We start from the raw sequence: 22,408 nt of genomic DNA, 5'->3' as shown, positions 1-22,408 counted from the left end.
TTTGAAATCAAGTTGTGTATTGTGGGTAAATATTGTATATGTTCACTTGATGTGAAATCAAAAACTATGCTAGGACAAGGAATAGTATACACAGAGAGAGAGAGGGATTCCTACTTTAAATGTCCTCCAATCAGGCATTTCGCAGCATCAAGTCGTGCTAGCTATTGCATTAAGGTTTGTTTATCTCTTATGAAACATGTGTATTTTGTCACTTAACCTTTTTCGCATATAGATGATATCCAGGTTTCCTGATAGAAGTAAGACATTGTTATGATAGAGAATGCACCACACAGTATCTGTAAATACTAGATCTACAAAACTATTTACAGCACACATATAGGTAATCTTTATGTCACAGTCTATTGCATAATGGTGATAATCTTTAGTTTATAAATATTATAAATATACACAGAATTTTTAAGCAACATTACATAACATCTCAGCCATCTGAAATTAGAAATAGAAAACAATAGCATCCATCCATATCTTTCTCCACACTCCATTCTCCTCGAAAATAAAACAAAGAAAGCAGCATTTCTATTATCTATTCCCTTTGGACCCATAACACTGTCATGGTTTGTATGTGAGCCGCTGTGGCGATATAGTGGCTCAGCAGACTGTATTTGTGTCGCTGAGAGCAACATAACACTTAGTTACAGTATCTGTGTTGATTTCTGAAATGAGGGTTCAGGAAAATTGGTATGAGAGTGTGTGCTTTTTGAGATTATTTGTCAGAGTTGCTTGCATTTATTATTCCACAGTGGTGCCTAAAGCTGCTTAATAGGAGAAGATAATTTGTCTCTTCCTCAGTGGTAAAAAAAAAAAAAAAAGAAAGAAAGAAAAAAAAGGAAATAGTCATTGTCAGAATCCACAATGCATTCCAGTTAAAAAAAAACAGAAAGCAAAAAGAAAAAATAAATAAATAAAAAAAACTTCATACATTGTATATAATTCTTTATATTTCTCAGAAAGGAAGACTCATGTTTATACTACAGCTTTTAAATTGCCATTGCCAAATATTGTAGTTGGATTTTACACACGCGGTCACATGCACGCACACACACACTCTCTCACACACCCATACATACAGCAGTGTATATATATATATGTATTTTCATATATACACACATACAGTATATATGTATATATATATATATATATATATATATATATATATTAATGTGTGTGTGTATATATATATATTTATATATATATATATTTATATATATAGCGTAAAAGAAAAGAGATGTATCTGTATAATATACATTCTTAAGTTTAGGGAGACAATGTGTCTAAAATATAATACAAGGGCTTGTATGTACAGGATTTCTATGAGGTTATTTTAGAAGAAAACTGGAGAGAAACAAAAATGCTGAAGGTCCTCACTTTTATCTCTTTTGTTGTATCTCCATTTTTAAAAATCAATTGAAACATATTTAAGTTTAAAAAATGAAAAGGGAAAAATTGGATCATAAATTTGATGCAAAACGCATTTTGTCTTGCTCAGTCTCTGTACTGCTCAGGACAGAATCTCTCCTCGATCCGGGGGATTCCCTGTGCTGGGTTGAGGATGATGATGCTGCCGCCACTGCTGCCGCCGCCGCTGCTGCCGCGGCCGAGCGCACCGGAGGCAACGCTCCCGACGACATCTGGCGGAATAAATTGACCCTCTGCGGCACTGTGGTGCGGATGCCACTCTGCAGATTCATCCCCTGGATCGCTGCCGCCGTTGGTGGCACGATGGAGGCCAGAGAGTCTCCTGAGGCTGGGTGTACTCTGGGCCCCAGAGATGTGTCATGTGGCAGTGATGGTTGGGAGGCCGATAAGTGTCTAACATCTCGACTCAAGCTGCCCGACTGAAGAGCCTGTGTGCTCTTGTGGATGTCTCCTCGCTGAGGTGAAGGGACCTGCTGCTGCTGAGGTGACGGCTGCTGCTGCTGCTGCTGTGTTGCAGAGGCTGCTGCTGCACTTGACACAGCAGGCTGCTGGGTAAGCTGCTGCTGTGTGGATAGAGATGGTTGGGCAATGGGCTGCTGGATAAGGGACAGCTGGGAGGCTGTGCGCGAGCCGTACTGGAAGCTCCGGCTAGCCAGAGGTGTCTGCACGGGCGGACTACACATGGCGGCCGTGAAGGAGCAGGGCGACATGATCGCTCCTTGCTGCTGGAGTGGGGTCTGTGGGTTGGTTAAGGAAGAATTCAGGTTGCCATGGGAAAGACTGGGAGCAGGGTAAATGCCCTGCGCTGCAGCAGCGGCAGCGGCAGCGACAGGCAGCATGCGGGCAGCAGAAGCATTAGCAATAGCTGAAGCACTGTAGGTCATGGGTATTGAGGACTGCTGGAGCTGATTGGTGCCGAAGGCAGTGGGGAACGGTGGTTGGGCTGGTGAGTTAATGATGGAGTTTCCTGACATTGGTGTTGAGTTCATCCCGGTGACTGACTGCTTGCGGTCCACCATCATCACCATCTCCCTGTCCTGACGGATAATCTGCTTCAATATCTCGTTCTCCTGAGTGTTGAAAACTCCGGCGTTCAGATCCTTCTGGAACTTCTGCAGCAGCAAGGAGTTCTTCTTCCCTGTTGGGGTGCAGTCAGGAGAGGTGAGCACATAAAGCCATGGCAAACTTTGGTTGCCCTAAACCACAGGAAAGGGGGCAGGATTCGGGACAGTAATGATGAAGATGCAGCTTGTATGTTTTAGTAGGAAGACTTTAGCGCATTTGCATTTTGAAGCAAGGAGCTTCATCTTCTTGAGTCCACTAAATTTATAAATTCACTCCACTAATTTCAACTCTTTCAATCTTACAAGCTGCATCTTTTCACGTCCACTAAGGTCGGTCATATTGAATATAAAGTGTGAAGGACATTGAATGGTAATGGCTATGGGAAAAATACGGTTTGAGAGGAGTGAAGGACACATAAGGAGACAAAGATTACTGAAAGTGTGACGTGAGAGCGTAGACTGTGAAGGTGCTGATGTGGACAATGAAACACAGAAGAATACTGATGAGTTGTACCCACACATCACGTTACTGGACAATTTTTTCTTTTTTTTCGAAGAAAAGACAAAAAGTCTAAGCTCTAAGAATAAATTTAAAGCCACAATCTATTTAAATTACAATGACAACTCAGCTAAAACATATCACAAGGACACTTTTTAAAAATATTTTATGAACAAGGTGACAACAAAAACAAGCAAAGGAAACGTAATAAATCTATTCCTAACACACTATCTCAGTGGGAACAGAGTGTAAATATAATTATACATTAAATACCTTTATGGAAAACTAAACTTTACTCATCTTACCACAGCATGCTATGTTATCTTTATCATTGAAATTTGCATGGAATAATAAAATGTTTAAAATCCTCTGTTTTGTTAGGCTTTTGTGTGAACTACTTGTCTGTAAAATGAAATAATAAAAATAATAGATTTTCAAGTACACACATATGTTTTAAAAGTGCTGTATTTATGAACTATAAAGGGCATTTTGATCCCACAGGCCTGGAAATCTTTCCTAGTCACAAGTCATGGACCGGGATAATAAAAGCTTGAAAGATGGCTTCTTTAAACATCAACCACTTCTGTGGCTTTGGGAGTTAAGGAGCAAAACTGTGGTAAAATGCTAAGTGCTACTAAAAGCATGAAAGAGGTCTTAAAACTGGTCTTCTGTGGAAAGAATTGCCACATTTGACAATAACAACATTAAAGATCTGTTTAACATCTTTACTTTGAATGACTGTGTCCAAATGTATTTAGAGGATGTCTTTCCTGTAATTACTGTTGACCTTGTGTATCGACAGGCTGTGTTATTTGTCGGTAAAGAAGACAGAGTTGACTTTTAGTGTGCTGAAGGCTTTAGCTGCAGTCAATCAATCATTAAGCCCTGTCCTTGAGGGCTGAAGATTTCTCCGCCGACTTTACAGTTGAGCAGCATTTGCTGGACGGCTTTCTCTCCTCTCAAGGCTGCCAACAAGCCATGCGTTCAGCTATAAGACAGGACTTTCACAGCTGCAACAGCCGAAAATGGATTGATGTAATGTTTTGCAGCCATTTCTCAGAATCAACTTCTCCATCTGACGTTGTTCACTTTGACCGCAACAGACACTACAGGGTCGGGTAGTTACGGGCTAAAACTAGCACCACATATACGACTACTATAAACTTACAAGGCTGCTTGTATTGCATTTTTAAAGGTGGCAGGGTTAAACTCTGTAGATTGGAAGGACAACACATATTTATTATTTCTCCGGATAGAACCTGTGAGGATCTGAATGTTTGACACAGGGGTATTGTTAGGATTTCAGGCATCAGTCAGTGCTTAACATTTCATCAATTTTAAAAGGACAGTTATTATTGTGGTGTACTGTAATGTGTACATACAGTTGTCTAAGAAATAACAGTTTGAACTCAGACTTGCTGCTTGCGCACTGTTACAGGCTGTCAGTGATGTGTTACAGTGTGCCCTCTGTCTTATCTGTTGCTGCTCCTGCTGCCCTTCTAGACTCTTCTGGCCTCTTCTTACAGTGTTTCCCTCCTCCTCTAATCTCCCTTTGACATTTTATCCTCTTTGTTGCTGAGTTAAGGGTGTGCAAAAGATAAACAGACACTTATCAAAGAATATGACAGACTTTTAGAACTACTGTATGTATACACTGGGATTCAAGTTAATAATGAGCTCCTAGAAAGCTGCTATTTTCCATGCTACATCATGGCTATAGACAGAGATTGTTTTTCCGTCAGAAAAAATTATCTTAATGGCTGTGAAAGTATATTGTGCATTAGTAGAATAGGTACATAATTCAAGGAAACTTTGATGCATTAAATGTTCAAACAAGGCTGAATAGGAGGAGCTGAACTTGACTAATTAACCCACTGAAAACATCTTTAATGCTACCTAACCTACATCACAGTAAATGTCAGAGCCCCCCTATGAAATACATACAAACACACACTTACAGTAACATGTGAGTTTCATTTGTGCCCTAATACACACCTTGTTCTTTTAGAAACACTGGCCTGCTCTGACCATTATAATAAATAGTTTTTTACAGTGCAAATCTCTACAGACAGAACTCATGATGGAAAAAGAGGCAAACAGACACTGATTTATACTGTATAGTTTCTGTTCAAAATAACCTGGACTTATCAGAAGGTTGTAAAAATATTACCCCCTAAAAACAAAATGAAAACAAACAAACAAAAACATAAATAAAATGTAAACACCACTCATGGGTAGAAAGAAAGATTCCTTTTTTACATACAAAACTTATCAAATTGAAATAAAAATCAATCAGATATGGGTCGAATCACCGTTTGAAAATATTCCAAATACAGTACTGTGTTACTAATTTGTCTTTCCTGGCACAATAGAGCCAGTGAGATTAGTTCAATATGTAAACTATTTAAAAAAAATAATGATAAAGTAATTAACCCATAACTGAAATCAAAAACATAACTGTTGTAAAACAGTCTGAGAGCCAACTAACACACCAAACAAACAAATAAAAAAACAAGCAAACCACAAAACACAAACATCATGTTAACATACATCATAGAAATAATGAAGGCTGTATTTGTTAAAATACACAAATTTTGAGATGCATTCAAGGCTTTGCAGAGAAATTACAAATTTTTCATTTGATAAATCATTTCACCAATAAATCTGTAATAAATCGTTTCTTTTCTTTTATGAGTCACTGCAGGAAATGTTTTTCTTCAGTTTCTTCTTGTTGAGGGTTATTTAGCACACCATGACTAAAGAACTTATTTTAGAGAGGATAAGTGGTGCAAATGTGTGTGAGAAAATGATTCTTGATGGATTAAATAAACGTTTTTGCTCTCCACATGTGGTCAATATGTCACTACTGTTGCTCTGTCTTTAAATACAGTTTCTCCTTGGATTAGTTTCAGTAAAGTATTCATATTTTCCCAAATGATTTACACAACAGACAGAATTCATATTGCAAGTCAGACAATCAGAAACAAACCTTTTTTTTTCTATTGGTGAAAACATGAATAAATAATGAAATGGGGTTTCTGCATGTAACAAAAAGTGTATGTGGCATTGCATTAGTAAAGTTCTTACTAATCTGCAGACATGATTTCATTTGTGAATGCACTTTGAACAAAGGATTCAAAGATTAAATAAAAAATGTCACACCAATAGAGCTGAGCATGTGTTCATAATCCAGTTAGTTCTGTGAAGGTCTGTTACAAAATAAGCATGGCATGTAACACTGAATGAGGAATCTTTTTTTGTTTCTTTGATTGTCTTAGCTGTTGACATTTTGAATGTGTCCATCAAAACATCTGCAGGACTGGTGTGGGTGACTTGATTTATGTGTCACTGATGCAGGAATTAAACAGTTAATGTAACCTTCAGCAAGAGGTCAAACTCTTGGAGGATGAATTTGAGACCGGATCCATTTAGCAAGCCTCTACAGGTCAATTTGTCCCTGTTCGAATGTTGGAATTGGAATAAAGTGTTTACCTGATGCCTACTCGTCGGCCAGGACACTCTTGAAAACGAGATGTGCTCGTCTCAAGACGGACTCCTGGTCAAATAATTTTTAGATAGATAAAAGATAATGTCAAATGTGCAACACGTTATTGGTTTCAAAGCATGGTTACTTTTTTTCTTTCCTTTTTAGAGCAAGACAAGCATGTAACCAAATGCAGTTCATATATAGAAACGATACAACCAGCACGGATCATGACAAAGTATCTTCCCTCGTATGAGACAAAACCCCCTTCATGGTTAGTCTGAAAGGATGGATCGAATCTATATCACTCTGAGAAGTGTCAGTCAGAGTGGGCAGCTTTCACTTTCTAACATTTAGCTTCTAACATAAAGCTAACTCAGCTGGTAGCTCTCGTAAAAAGGGCAAATGTAGATTTGGACTGTTGAGGCCAAAGGGCGTACAGTATGTTGTGAAGGGCACAAATCCATACACTTCACTACAGGGCAAATAAAGACTATGTTTTTATCTTTTTTTTTTATTTTAGGCTTGTCCCAAATAAATGCAACCTTGTCTCCTGTGAATTACGCTCATATGCAACTACTTCACAATTAGTGTTCAGTTCCAATGCAAGAAGCAGTGTGACATTTGTAAAGCACAGGGAAAAGCTAGAGATGGAGGTTTGTGTCCTGTATCAAACTAGAAATCAGTGATGTCAGTTTTAAAATTTAAACATGACCACATTCTCAGTAGTTTTATTTGCCGCACCCTAACTGTACCTTAAATATGCTTCAGTTGCTGTGAGCAGATATTGTAGGAATAAAAGCTAATAAACACTGACTGTGAACATTTAGCAGATTTGTTTAATATCAACTTTTGCAGACATGGTTTGTATCAATTTGGGTTTGAACATTTTGCAGATATGTTTTGTGTTTTGTCAGATATTATCCAGTCACTCTATCTCTCCCCCACCAAAAAAAATAGCTGTATATGAAGGTAACTCTGAGGAGAAAAGGTTGCCTCAACAGTGACACACATCTGGTGTTGGGTTCTGATTGACTCTGAGTGGTCTTGCTCCAAATCTATAGTTCATTGCTTGTTGCTGACTTGCCTGAAACTACGGTATTTCGATGTTGAGTCAACGCTTGGGTTGCAAAGCAATTCAAGATTGATGTGCCTGTGTGAGGCAAAATAATACACAAATACAAAGCCATGACAAAGAAAAACAACAATAACAGATAGAAAAGTAGATACAGACTGCAAGCTTAACCACTGATATGAGACGACATTGGCACACTGTCACTATGCAAATTCAACTTTAGTTTTGTGTGCAGGTGATATTGTTTTCTGGTTAATATAATAGGGAAACAAATCACCAAACGTTATGGTCTCTGGCATTATTGGCAGGCATAAAAGTTTGTTGGCAGGAAGGCGGCTTTATTGGTAAAGCCAGCAGCAACGCCCTGAGAAGGTGAGGCTAATTTATGATGATGAGCTGCTTGGGCTGTCCATGTAGCAGCCATAAAAGCTAATGATATGGACCATAAATCATATCAAAAGTGGTTTATCTCACAAATTCCATTTCTTTCTGCATAAGAAATAATAATTAGAAATAAAATGTATTTTTGATTAGTCTATTTCTGTGTTACAAAGGAGGAAGGAGCATTCTATAAAACAGCAGGACTGAATGAAAAATGTAATTTTATTCACCACCAGTAACCTGTCGCCTTAATAGCAAATATTCATTTACTTCACCCGCCACCTTACTGGAGGCTTCACTCGGTGAATTAGCTTAACTGTCTGCTGAGTCAGTTTTATCTGGAGCTTTAAGGTAATTTAATATATCATAACAAATCATAGATCAGATCATAACTAGCAGGGTTTGGAGACTTTGCAGTGACCTTATTTTTATATTTTATATTCTGTTAGTTAATCAGAGGTTAGATTAAAATGTCACTGTAATATAAAAGAATACTCTGATAGTAATTCAAGGCATTTCTCCGTCATATCTTACAGGAACATACACTGTGTCGTAGCTTTTCGCCAGTGTTTTTACAGTATTTTGATTTGAATGGGGGTGAATCCTCCTTGCTTTTATTGCTCATTGTTTATTTTGCCAACTAATTCTGAGTGATCTGTCCAGACGTTTGTCAAATAAAGGAAGAGATTTGTTTGCTAGTTGTCACAGGTGGAAGTACACTAGTCACTGTCATCAGAATAATCATAGCACAACAACATTAGGGCTGCCACACACATTGCGGGGCTAGCATAAGATTCTGCTATATCGCCTCATTGACAGCGTACACTATCTGAGCTACAAAGAAACCAATAATGTACTGTAAGAATTGAATGTGTGCTATTCACACATGTTCATACATTACAGTGCGTTTTGAATCTTGACCTGCCTTTTTCAAGTTTTTAGGAATTGTCATTTTATTTTCTAATAAACAGGGGTTGGGTAAGACCAGATCTTAGAATACGTACAGTAATATCTGAGACATCAACACATGATAAAAATAATCCTCATTATACACTTAAAGTATACTCACTGTACACACTGAAATGTCAATATGAAATGTGCTGAATTATAATTGTCAAGTTATTCATATATAAAAGGTAATAAAAGGTGAGGACATTATCATTTCAAAAGTATACATGTAACTAATGCAGCAAAACATAAGCAAAGACAAAGACATACTTCTGTCAGTTAAAAAAATAATCCTCTTAGACAACACTTTCATATTATCATATTATCTTCTACATGTTTAATGTGCCAGTTCCAATCAAAGTATTAGAGCAGACTGAACACATTTAAGAAAGGAGTGGGAGAATGTGCAACCAATTATTGCCCTGTTTGTATTACATACATGTGCCCCTTTTTTAAACTGCAACAAATCTATGTGTCCATATTCGCTTATTCTAGTTCAACTAAACTCTGTCAGGGCCAAGACACTGAAGATAAGGAAGCATTGTTGATGATGAGGGTATAGCTGAATGAAACTATACAGGGTCCTGTCTGTTGGCCTGATGGATGCAGGGGACGTTGAAAACAACTCCCTGACGTCACCTGGCCCTGCTCTTTATCTCTTTTTACAGGGTCTGGTTGATTTTGAGAACTCTGATATGGGGTGGGGTGCTGCTCATACCCAGGAGTGCAGATGAGTGGAAAGAGGGCCAGACACACATGCATGTGAGGTTAGCTTCCATCCACTCGCTGGCATCCAGTGGGGGGGTCAACACCAAACCAACAAGGGGGCGAAGTGACTCCCTCCCGGACAGCGACATGCACTGCCTTCCAGTTAATCCAACTACAAAACGCTACTTTGGTTCTTTAGAAGGATTAATGCTGGTTACAACAAATTTTCCTTAATGTTATTTAAGACAAAGAAATAGACAGAAGTAAAAAAAAAAAAATAAATAAATAAATAGCATACAGGTCATGCAGCACAAGATGGCAGACACAATGCTTTTATGAAGAAAGAAGGCAAACGAATACTGATAAAGACAAGACAACAAGGCACGATGACAGGCAAGAGGTTCGACCAATCAGACAGGACAAGAATTAGATGTAGGCAGGTCTTACCAATGCGGTCCAATCGGTCAATGGCGACGGTTTCGAAAGCGCGTCGCATCATGGGGTACTCTTCTAGCACCTCATTGAAATGGTCAACAGAGAGGGAGAAGAGTCGACAGTAGGTGTCTGCACGCACGCTCGCAGTTCGTCTGCCCTTGGTGAGCAGGCAGATCTCTGTATGAACACAGAGAGACGAACAAAAGAGTGAGAGCATAAGACATTTGGACACATTAAGAAAGCAGAGGGACATTAAGGAAAACATCCCAGTACTTACAGCACAGATTACCATATAGATGAACCTTGAGTACAAAAGGGTACAGAAGCAGAAGCTAATGTGAATGTAAATAAAATGAGAAGCCCATCATTGGGGCTGTCACTTGCATTATACTGAGGTAATTCATCATCCAGCAGAGAGCAAATGGTCCCATAACACGATACAGTAGTCAGCTTTACCACCAAAAAAAAAAGGCCTGTCAGGCATCACTGCATCAGTTCTCCGATGTAATGTATAACTAAGCAGAGGTATGGTTACATAGCAGTCCTGTATTCCTGTTCAGTCACTGTGGTTTCTGACATGAAGAGATGTGAAGAGAACACGTTCCTTTGTGATATGTTTAGAACAATACATCAAAACACAAGACCCTGCAGCTCCCCTCACTTCAGATAATTACACAGCATACATCCTCTTTCCAGATTCTGTACTTCTTTAGCGACATTTATCTCTAAAATGAAATGCAAAAGCACTTTAAATGCTAGATTACTGAGATTACAAATGACAGATTGTCCTTAAAGATACTTGCATGTAATACACACATATATGAATGGGACAATAATCGATATATCAGATTGCAATGCTAAAATGAGTCAGCAGTGTTTTTAATCTGAAATAGGCTTGAGAGGGAAAAAAAAGAAAATCTACCCAAGTTTGTTGACTCTGACCCTACATGCAAAGACTAATTTAGCATCACTTAATTAAGAGGATGTGAAATATGTCAGAAAATGTTCTCTTAGTACGGTGCTTATTATAGCTGAACGGCAATTAGATGATTGCAAACAGAACTAATGTTGAGAGAAAATCATTTTAATGACCAAAAGAGAGGTTTCACTTCTGATCTCAATAACAACAGACTAAAATCCAGTTGTTGATTAGACAAGATGATTCAGGTGTGAAAAATGAATCTCCTGACGCAGCTCCATGCAAGCAGATGGAATATTAGCTTCCTGTAAAGGACATGCAAACCAGTCTGAAATGAATGTGTGTGCTACTGTAGATGATATGTAATAACACATGATACCTCTGTGTTTTCATGAATCAGTTTTCATGAACAAGGCAGAAAATGCACAATCTATCTGTCCGCCCTCTATTCATTCATCCTACATTTCTTCTTTATCTTTCAGTAGTCGTCTTCTAAGTATCATCTTCCCTTGGTTTCTGATCAATCCTGTTCAACCGCCAACACCGCTCAACCTCCACCCACATTTGCACTTCTGTCCGGTCTACAGCAACGACTTCCATCTTCATTAAATCGTTAAATGTTAACTTGGCGTGGTGTGATCTTTCTTGGCTACGCCATGAGCTGTCATGAAAATAGAGCACAGAGTGTGCAAGGTGTTAGAGCAACACTCTCAAGCTGTGGGTGTGAATAAGGTGTTAGTGCTGTTATAATAGAAAAGCTCCCTTTAAGTGGTACCTCTGTTAACACAAGAAGATACACAGAGAGAAAGAGACCGAAAGAGGAAGGAAAACCTGCGTTTTGTTAATTGTATTTTCACAAAGGTGAAGAAACAGAGGCAGAGAACATGTATTATATAGTGGTTGATGCATAAACTTGCATGATGCGCCATGTGGCTGCATCCAGAGGTAAATGTGGCTCAGGTCTAGAAAGGTGGGCGAAGTTGGCTGTGTGATGCCCCCCAGATTACCTGCTGCCATGGCACTTAATTTGGACTAATGCCATATACAGCTTTGAAATCAGTGAAAATAAAGTTCTTCTCCCACAAGCACCACAGGCTTGTAATTATCATTTTGTCATCTCAGTTTATATTGGAAACATTTCACTAATACAGATGCAACCAGTACAATCAAAGACCGGTAGTGCCAAGGTAAGCGACTGTTGCTACATCTGCTGTTCTGTAAGTATATCACTAGGTATAATTGTAATTGACAAGTAGAACCAACGTGACCTGAAAGCCCTGCAGTGCTAGAACGTTCCACACTATGAGAAACATAAAAGTATTAAAACAAAACATGTTTTAAAAGAGCTTGACATTACGGGAAATTTGTTTATTTGCTTTCTCGCTGAGAGTTAGATGGGAGGAATAATACTACTCTCATGTTTAAACATGAACCAGGAGACAGTTTGCTTAGTGCAGCATAAAAACTGAAAGAAGGCAGAAACTGCCAGCTTGGCTCTGTCAAAAGGTAAACAAATCTGCCTTCCAGCTGTTTTAAAGCTCACTGATTTACGCGTCATATCTTGGGCTTTCTTATCCGTACATAAACGGAAGTGTAGAAACAACGACAACCTCAAGGTGACGTTATCGTTCAGCACATAAACCCCTGTAAAACTACGACTTATTGCTTTTAAACTTCGGTGTTAGTGCAGATTAAAGACAAATAGAACATAAAGTGTTAAGTAGTGAGTACAGATAAGCAAGCTAAGATAACCGTCTTGTAGTTGTAGCTTCATATTTGACCTACAGGCACGAGAGTGGCATCAATCTCAACCAGCTCTCAACAAGAAAGTGAATAAACATATTTTCCAAAAGTTATTTGAATTGTAGAATGTAGAATTTGGAACGCTTTTGCTTTGGAAAGAAAGACATGCAGGAGGTTTTATTTGACTTGTTTGCCAAGGCGACCCCATCTATGAGTAGGAGTCACTAATAAAGCAACAAGGATGAAAACTCTTCCCAGCTTCCCACCCATGAATGCAACCCAGACATTGCAATACTGGGAATTGAACCAGAGGTTGCTGTGGTGGTGGTGGTGGCAGATCATTTTGCCACTTGTTTTTTTAAGCGATGCATGTTTCGTTTATTCTCAGCATCAGTGAGGCCGACAATTTGCTCTACCAAGCTCAGCTTTGTCGTCTGTCGTCAGGTAGCCACACCATCTAATAACCGAATTTTAAAAGCAGCAGAATAACGGCACAAGCAACAGTGGGGGACTTTTTGTTCCTGTTTTTTGCTTTCCTCTGTTGGAATAGCACTTTCAAACTGTGCTAATTCATTCTGTCGGACTACTCTGAACTCCAGTTGTGAGTGATTGAGAACATGAAAGCATTATGCTGACAATGAGCTGACAGAGAACAGGAAAGTCTGTATTTTTAGGCTGTCCTTACACCAACTGTTTTAACACTATATACACACACAACATGCATCAAAACGTTCAGCTATACTCCTGCTTTCTCTCAAAATGTAAATCTTCAGATGTCACTGCAGAATGAGGTCATCCAAGGAGTCAATGAAGACGGAGACAGAAACTGATCAGTTTCTCAAAGGTAATAGTATAGTGGCCTATGCTATGATCTAGGTGGGTCTCATGAGGTGACTTACAACTTCACTACATACTTTCTTACTCTTACTCAGCATCCTTTGAGCAGCCAAAAATGTAGGCTGCTACTTGACTCTCGTCTGTCCTTGGCACGTGGCAAAATTGACAATATTCCAGACTTGGAAAAGACGAGATATTTTAAAGCTCTTGTCACCTGAAAGGCCTTTGTGTGTGCATGTGTATTCCAAGGTGTGTTTGTGTGTGTGTGTGTGTGTGTGTGTGTGGAAGGTAACGCCCAGTTAACACTTCACATGATGCGGTTTGACACGTGTCTGTTGCCTTGCCACAAAGCATCACCACTGACCCCAGGAGCATTGGGGATAATTTGCTATCACTTCATGTGTCACATACTCTCATGGCAACCAGCTCCCCTGTCCCTGCCCCCCCCACCCCCCCGACAATGGCTTGGACTAAGGAGAGGGAGTCCCATATGACTAAGACATTCAAGCCCAATAGGGATTTTCATCCGCTGTCTGTCATTGTCCTAGCATTACACTCTATTAGTCCCTTAGCCTCAGAGTGACTTCACTACAGAGCTGTGTGGTACCAATATGTAATCCCATTCACGGAGGCCCAGGAGTGATTACTATGATACCTTTTTAGCATGCAGGCGCAGCATTGACCATGGTTGGAGGTGCTTTGTGACCTACTGTCCTCATAGATGTCCTGCTCATTACTATGCTAATAGTTTCCTGTGGCTGGGCTCGGTTTTTGGAACTCGCTCTCCCTCCCTCTGTTTCTGTCTCCGTCACCCTCACTCATTTCTCATTCTGGCCACGGTTTGGCCTGGTTGTAAGGGGAGTGTGAGTCATCGGAGAAAAGGGGGAAGAGTGAGGTGCCTGGCACAACCAGCTGCTCCCAACTCGGGGCTCATCTACTAATGCCATACAAACGGGTAAAAATACCACCTGGGCAGAAGACAACAGCAGGTGGCTGGGCACCGATAGAGCACAGCCAAATGAGCAGTGCACCCGTATTATTTGGACAGATACAACACACATCTTTTAATTAAAAGATTATGACTCATTAAATGGGAACATCCACTGTATGTTCTGCATGTTGCGTTTTCATTGAACTGGCTTTAGATGATCTTTCACTGTAAACTCTCGCACCACCAACTGCACTCATGAACTTCTTTTATATTCTGCTAAATCAATATGGACTGAGCTGTTATTTGGGAATCTCTGCACAGAATGAGAGCACACCAGAGTTAATGTTTTTTGTGGTACAGAATAACCTTCAAAATGTTTTAGACAAAGCTTGAAAAAGATAATCCAAAAATCCCTGTAAAGCACTAACTGTCTAGCTGCCTCAACACATTTCCTGGATTTAGTCAGTTTTCAGGGGAGCAGTTTGTTGAGACTACTGTTAGTTAACCACTCTAACTTTATCTGCTGCAGGAAGCCTAACAATTAAACCCTTTTTACTGCATCCTCCCATTATACTCCAGTCTAGAGTTGAAACAATTACTCAATTAATCAATTAGTCGATTGACAGAAGGAACTGTTTTGATATGTTCTGACATTTTATGGACAATTAATCTATTAATTGAATTAATTAATTGGTTGCAGCTCTACTCCAGTCCTTAAACTTGCAATAACTATTTATTTTGGCCACTTGGGGGCAGCAGAAACAAGTTGTGAACACAACAACATTTACATACCATCACTTATTAAGTTGATATGGTGACACATACAGCAGTTATGAAGCAACATTAGCGCTCATTTGGAGTCGTGCATCTGTTAACCTGATGAATGTGAGTCCAATCTTCATTGTCTTTTAGCTCTGTTTTTGGTCTCTACCAGTTCCTGAGGGAAATATCTGGCTCTTTAGCTGCAAAATGCTCCGCCATGTTCACCAGCTAGTCGCTAACTGTGTCTGTCTGCTGTTTGGTGCTGAGCAGGTAGTGTTCAGTGAGTTTTTAGAGCTTCTTGGCTGTAAACAGCTGCCTGCTGTGGCCAAAAACGAGGTTATGAGAGCGCTGAGAGTGAACCACAACAATAAAGCTGCTGGCCGGACAGCCAAACAATGAGCTGAAACTAAGGTCTGTAAAGTTGAGGGGCGCTGCAGATTCAGGTGATAATTCTCTGTTGGTTCATCAATAAGAGCAACCCCTTTCACATTGGCATTTGATACATTTATTACAAAAATGTTGATTATTGCCACTTTAACTTATTATATGTTAAAGTCACCAGAAACACCACCAGGGGATATACAAGACTTAAAAGACTTGAATCTTTTTGTATTTGCTTTTCAAATGTCTTAATTGGCATAGACAGTATAGTTGTTATACCAATGGTCTTGAGCAGTTGAATTTAAATGATGATTCAAGAGTGTCAAACTATTTAAATATAGCCCACTACTGTTAGAACTACCATTATTTCTTTTCATGCTCTAACTGGAAACAATAGCCAATTAAACTCTTGCGGTTTCCTTTGTTGGATAAATGCCCTCACACTCACTGCCATGGAGATCCATTTGTCAGAGCCTTATTGGCCGAAGGTTTTATTCTGACATTTCAGCTTAGTTTCTTAAACAAGATGTACTTGTTCTGTGCCACAATGATTCTTTAGTAGAATATCTCTTGAGCTGCAGCCCCGGAGGATTAATTGTTTGAATGCCGCACTGCAACTGCCACATATCTCACCATATGACATGTCCACTCTATGCAGAATTTAAAATGCCCCCCTCCTCCGGCAATCCCATATTTAAAGCAGCTAACTTTGCACACTGGCATGACAGCAATCCTGTGGTTTGAACCAGCAGGAAAAAAAAGACAACTAGCTTCTTTTTTGATTCACTGCCTTCTTTAGCTCGCCTGTGAGACATGAACTGCATGTAGCAGACACACCAAAGAGAAGGTATTCTTAGACTCCTCAGCCTCCTTTCATAGTGGGGATGAACTCATGAGATAAAATATGCAAGAACCTCTAAAATAGGAAACTTTGCTTTGCTTTCACATTGACAAAATCTGCAGACCATCTGCAGACATTGCCGTGTCTGAGTAAACAACGTGCAACGAAATGACATTTTGCTTTTAAAAAATTAATAATATCTGTAATGTTTTGGAGAGGGGAATGGGAATCGTGCAGAGAGAAAGAGAGTTGGAAGACAGAGAGTGCGAACAGTGCGAGGGAATAGCTCCTGATTCTACACAGAAGGAACGACTAGCTGCTCTCTTGTCGGTGCCAAGTATAAGCAGCAGGAACGTATGGAAGGGGAGAAGAGTTCATGCATGTGTGTGTGTGAGGGTGGGGGAGGAACCTCTGTGTGTCCTAAGGGATGCCTGATCCACGCCTTGGCCTACTCCAACAACCAGATGAGAGGTTATGTAACTGCAGAAGCTGACTAACGTCCAACACTGGTTAATGAGAATCTACATCTACAATAACTTAACTTCAAACAGCATCAAACACGAGACCTCAGGCTAGACTCATGTCTCAATATATAATCGCATGAACATACCGCAGGAATGCATGCGTGACTGTAAGTGTGGTGTTCGTGCATGGCAGAACATATATAATTCATGTTTGCATCTTCATGTGAAAATGTATAAAAAGTAAATTAAATGAAACAAGAATTCATCAAAGTTTCATTTCAGATTATTACGTTTTTGTTCTCACCTCCAAAGTACGATCCGTCAGTCAGCTTCATCTCCTTGTTGAACTTGGTGATGACACTTGCAACGCCATGTTGGATGAAGTACATCTTCTTCCCGACGGTGCCCTCTCGGATAATATAATCGTTGGGTTGAAAGACCTCAAACTTCAACTTGCTCAGCATCCCCGTCACGAAGTTGGGGTCCGCATTGGCAAACAAAGGCATGGTGGCCACAAGTTTACGGCAATTGAAGTTGACAATTTCCTTGTGGAGGAAAAAAAAAGAAAGTGTTAGTCATACAGATGAGATCATTCCATGAATAATTCAATAATTTCCACCTACAACTTGAAAAAATGAGCGTCAGTTAGGTAGTCTGACACAAAACACCACCACAAATCCTTCATCTCTGCTGCTTTTATCTGCGGGCATAAATGAATTGGATGCGTATTGCTGCTTTATCCCTAATACTTCTAAAGCACTTCCCATCGCTCCTGAGAAGAAACTTTTTGGCACACGAATCAGATCCTGATGAGTTTGCCCTCCGGTGCCGGCTGCAGGCCATCTCTCTGGTCTCATCCTGTCCCCTCAGACCCAGCAGGAGATTAGGAGCTTGTTGTCTGTTTACCCATACATCTCTGTTGCTGTGCAGATGGAAAGCCGTGGCACTTGGCATCTGCGGCGGTGTGTTGCTGACCCCCTCGTGAGGGATAACTCTCCTCCAGTGACAACAGGACATTAACAGAGAGATAACCAATCTCTGGTGACGCTCGCTAGCTAGACGAGGGCGACGTAAAGAGATGTTAGCTCAGCCTCAGATGCCGGTGTCAGCTAATGCCATGGGGCTCTGACCTCAATCATGCACCAGAACTAATGAATTAGAGAGTAAGCAATTTTCATGCCCAGCAAGGAGTCCTCTTGGGGAAACAATCTTTGGCTATGCCTATTTAAAGATTTGTCATATGGCGGAGAACAAGAGGCAAGACAGAGAGAGGGAAAGGTGGGGTTGGGGGGGACAGAGGGATCGGCAAAACAGTCTGGCTGTTATATTTTAGCCCATTAATGACAAACTGCATATATTTCACATTGTCATATTTTCTTTTATATATTTTGCATTTTTTGTTTTACTGGTCTGAAAATCAACTTGCAGAACTTTTAAACTTGCCCATGACAGGCAATCCATCACAAGGAGCATTTTGTGGTAATAGTTGTGCGCAGGGCCTGTTCGGAAAATTCTCCCCGTTGGTGCATTAATGGACACTCCGACATCTGAGATCCGAGACGTGTCTCCTGAACAGCAAACCGTTTAATGCGATGCAATTTTCCTTTTCAATGTGGTTCATGTTTGTTTGTGTGTCTTGTTGACCGAATTTTCCAGATACCAGAGCTTATCAATGAAATGCTTTGTGCCAGCTAACAATCAATTATTGGATGTTTGAGCGCCCTTGAAAGAAACACCAAGGAGAGTTTTAAAGTGGTTTCTGCCCACCGCTGCAGTACAGCAACAAACTGTTCAATGTGATGGATTACCCGTCTCAAACACGTTTAAAATCACTGCAAGTTGATTTTCATAGTGTACCACAACAAATACAAACCAGTAGAGGGTTCTTGGGAATAATTTGTAGATACAGTTATGGACTAGAATATCAAAAAAAACACTAATGTTAAGTCTCAGCAGATCCATTTTAAATTAATTCTCCCATTATCCATAGCTGCACACCAGGATGATTAACTGAAGACTTTGCTTTCAGCATCATTACCTCTGACCTTCGCAGCCCCACACCAAACCCCAAAGCTGTTTTATCCACTGAAGCAGAGTTGTCATGTGAATCCCAGGTAGTCATAACTGCTTGAGCCAACAGCAGCCTGAATCTGGCACACCTGGTTGACAGACTCATGCAAGACTTGTGATAAATGACATACCAGAATCAGTTGAAGTATACTTGGACTGATTTCATGGCCCTCCGTTGGCCCAAAAGCAAGTCTGAGTGCTGCTAAGTGGAGCTGATTCTGAACCCAAATTGACCGAAAAAGTCAGCACCCCCAAAAATTGTGCAGGAACATAACGTGCCGACACTCACGGGCAATCAGCCCTCCGCTACCACAGTCTCAGTCAGTCTACCTGGAATGGGTCTGGCTTGAAGCTGCATTAATTGATTTCTGGCTGATAAATGGCTAGGGACTAAGATACAAACAAAACATATGGCCACTTCACTACAGAGGCCAAGTGGGCCAAGCCTCACACAACACACAGAGGGTGCCATTAGTTGTGCCACACTGATAAATGAAGATGTATATAATTTAATAAGATATAATCTCTTACTGTATGTAAAGTGTACAGTTGCCGTTAGTCTCATATGATTCAAATAGGAGTTGGTAAAAGGAAGCTCATTTAGAAAGCTGCATTGGCACTTGCATGGAGGTCGACATTAGTCATCTGTCTTTTTAAAAGGATGGTCTAAGAACAGAAGAGGTGAGGGGTGGGGTGTAGGTGGGTAACACAGAGAATTATCAAACCAAAACATTAAAGCAGTAACAACAGCTGGATGGATAGCAGATCTCTGGTGAAAGAGACATACAGCACATTTTCTTTCACATTACTTTTACACCACCTAAATATTAATACAGTATGGATGCAGCAGAAAGTATTTTCCTCACTTTCTTATGTTGTTTCGCTCACTGTACTATTCTAAGCCTCTCGTGAGCTGCTTCAGATTTCTTATGTTTTTGTTTTTATTGTGTTTCTTGAGAAACTGCACAAAATTAGATAATAACACAAAAACCTTATTTTTTTTAGATTTTTAGGTAATAAACGGGCCCTATAGCTGACATTAGGGGAAAACAATCCATTGCACTCCATAGAGTTAATATTACAGTAGTAGCAGTCACCAGATTAAAAGGTTGCTGAACTGACTAAAAGACTGAGCCAACAAAGTGAAAAAAGTGGATTGAAGCCAGCAAACATGGAAGAAAAATAGCAACTACAGGATCCTGAATCAGAAGCACAACGGAAGACTTTTACCTGCATTACCATTTCAAGTCTCTGGAAATTAATTTAATACAGAAAACAGGGCTGCCTTGAAGAAAATGAGCTACACAGACAAACATTTATATGGTCTTTTGCCTGAAAAGAAGTTTCTGAATGAACCTGCTTCTACTACCTTCCCTGGGAGGAAGAGACTTTTGGAATAACCTGTAACTGACATATCTTAAGAGCAGTTGTTCAGTGAAATGGCGACGTAAGCTAGTTTATGTGTCCTGTTTTGCTCCGGCGCGACGCAGTTTGTTTTTACCCGGCAGTCCCACAGGCATAGCTTTCATTGTGCGACACTGTCTCCATGCAGATTTTAACTTTGCTTGCTATGCACAGTGAACTAAGCCTGCAGGATTTTCTGTGCAGCAAGTCATACCTTTTAAAATGCCTGCACCTCCCTGTGAGTGTCTGGGATCGTGCAGCGACTCCCCTCGCCCCAGCATTCGACTCTGCAAGGTGACTTAATGGGGCTACATGAGAGATGGTCACGATTCCTACGCTTGCTTTGCTTTTTATTCCCTTCCTCTCCCCTCCACCTATGCATAATTACCCATGTAATCTGCTGACACAAGGAGGTCAGCCAAGAAGTTAAAAACTGGTCACTGACTCCAAAACAGAATATTCCTTCTCATTACCTCTCTTTGTGGATAATATGACTTCAGACTTATAAATATTGTAAATAAAAGAGCTGGAACTCTGGTTGTTTATCACAAGTGAAAGTGAGGCACAGGTAATATTTCTGTGCTGAATATTCTCATATCTTGACGGATGCTCTGTCTGGGTTCACCCAGGATGCTAAGGAGAATCTGTTTTGCCGTTTTTCTCCTTGACCTTGTAAGATGAGATGACGGGTGTCTGTGTCTCAGTTTCAGGTACTGCGCACTTAAAGGTGCCAAATGAAGATCCACTCTTCATCTTGAGGGGATAAATTCATTCATGTTCCAAAACTAAAACCCTGTGTGACAGCTTACCTGTCAAGAACGGTTTTTATTTTTTTTATTTTGATTTGAGGTGTGTGTGTATTTTGTACCAGTTCCAAAAATAAAACTAAAGCCTTCAAACAGAAACTCTCAAACAGATTTATAAATGTTAAGGAGCTTCTGAAAGAACCAATGCTTGGATTCAGTCTAGGGTCTTAAGAGAGAAGTTGTCTCACCTCCTTGAGCGGGTCGTTGAGTTCACTCAGGATGTTGTCCTCGTCGAAGATTTTGCCTTGGTAGCGATGTTCGTAGTAGTCGTGGATTTTCTGTCGCATGTCTGCTGGAAGCTTGTGGAAGGACATGTATTGCTCCACTTGCTTGTACTGGGAAGGCAAAGAAAGGAGATAGATATCAGCTCAAATAAGAGTTGCTGCATCTATATGTGAACCACCAAATATTCTAATGGCAATGTTAATAAATCATAGAAACAAGCAGAGGTCTTCAATAAACAGCAAAGTGTGTATTTGTGTTTCTGCATTGAGGACAATCCGTACTCTCACATAGTCACAATGCCACGTCCTGGTTCTGTGTGTGCGGAGGGAGAGACAGAAAGAGGGAGGCAGGTGGTGAACAAAAGTAGGAACAAGTACAGGCCCGGGGCTATGTCAGACCAAGGTAGCAGTTCCGATTATCTCACCCATGCACAAAGCTCAGCCCTAATGGGCAACCAAGCTATGATCTAATGGGAACTAGCAAGGTATACCTGATATCCTGGAGAGATTTTAGAGCTGCATAGACGGTCAACCAGACGGCAGGTTGCATGACTGATCACGTGATAATTATTTGCATGATTTCTCTTGAAGATTTTGTTAGGATTTCTTTAATTCCGAGCACATGAGTAGTGCTGAGTACAGTATTGTTTTTTAGTGTCTGCCAAGGTGAAGCCAAAAGGGATTCTCTGACTCCTGACTTTGTTTTGTCTGTAATTCTGTTTTTGTCCATAAAAAGTTCATGTAAAGAACTTTTAAACTGTCTTAGTGGAGGAATTCTGGAAACTTGCCTCCTACCTTATTTTAATTCATACTGCAAGGAATCATAAGTGACTTCCTGTTTTGTGTTAAAATGTCAAAATTAAAGCGGTATTTACAGTTAGAAGTACTGTAGCAGCCATAATTTAATTATTTAGGCAAAATTAGCAGTTATTTGTTATGATTTTCAGATACATCTGCTACCATTGAACACATAGAAATGCAACTAAAACCTAATT

General features: G+C 40.1%; 1 protein-coding gene across 1 annotated transcript in view; it reads right to left on the bottom strand.

Moving 5' to 3' along the window:
• Positions 1 to 1,469: 1,469 nt before the first annotated feature.
• Positions 1,470 to 22,408, bottom strand: part of LOC139301166 (potassium/sodium hyperpolarization-activated cyclic nucleotide-gated channel 1) — a 65,705-nt gene continuing 44,766 nt past the window's right edge. Inside the window, exons 5-8 of the mRNA XM_070924481.1 lie at positions 21,378 to 21,524; positions 17,214 to 17,454; positions 10,044 to 10,208; positions 1,470 to 2,575 (exon numbers count right to left, since the gene is read on the bottom strand). Of these exons, the coding sequence (XP_070780582.1) occupies positions 1,470 to 2,575; positions 10,044 to 10,208; positions 17,214 to 17,454; positions 21,378 to 21,524 (1,659 nt within the window). The remainder of the gene's footprint in view (positions 2,576 to 10,043; positions 10,209 to 17,213; positions 17,455 to 21,377; positions 21,525 to 22,408) is intronic.

The sequence above is a fragment of the Enoplosus armatus genome, chromosome 18 (genome assembly GCF_043641665.1).
Source record: "Enoplosus armatus isolate fEnoArm2 chromosome 18, fEnoArm2.hap1, whole genome shotgun sequence".
Classification (NCBI taxonomy): Eukaryota; Metazoa; Chordata; class Actinopteri; order Centrarchiformes; family Enoplosidae; genus Enoplosus; species Enoplosus armatus.
The sequence above is the reverse complement of the archived record's forward strand: the minus strand, read 5'-3'. Positions and strand labels throughout refer to the sequence as shown.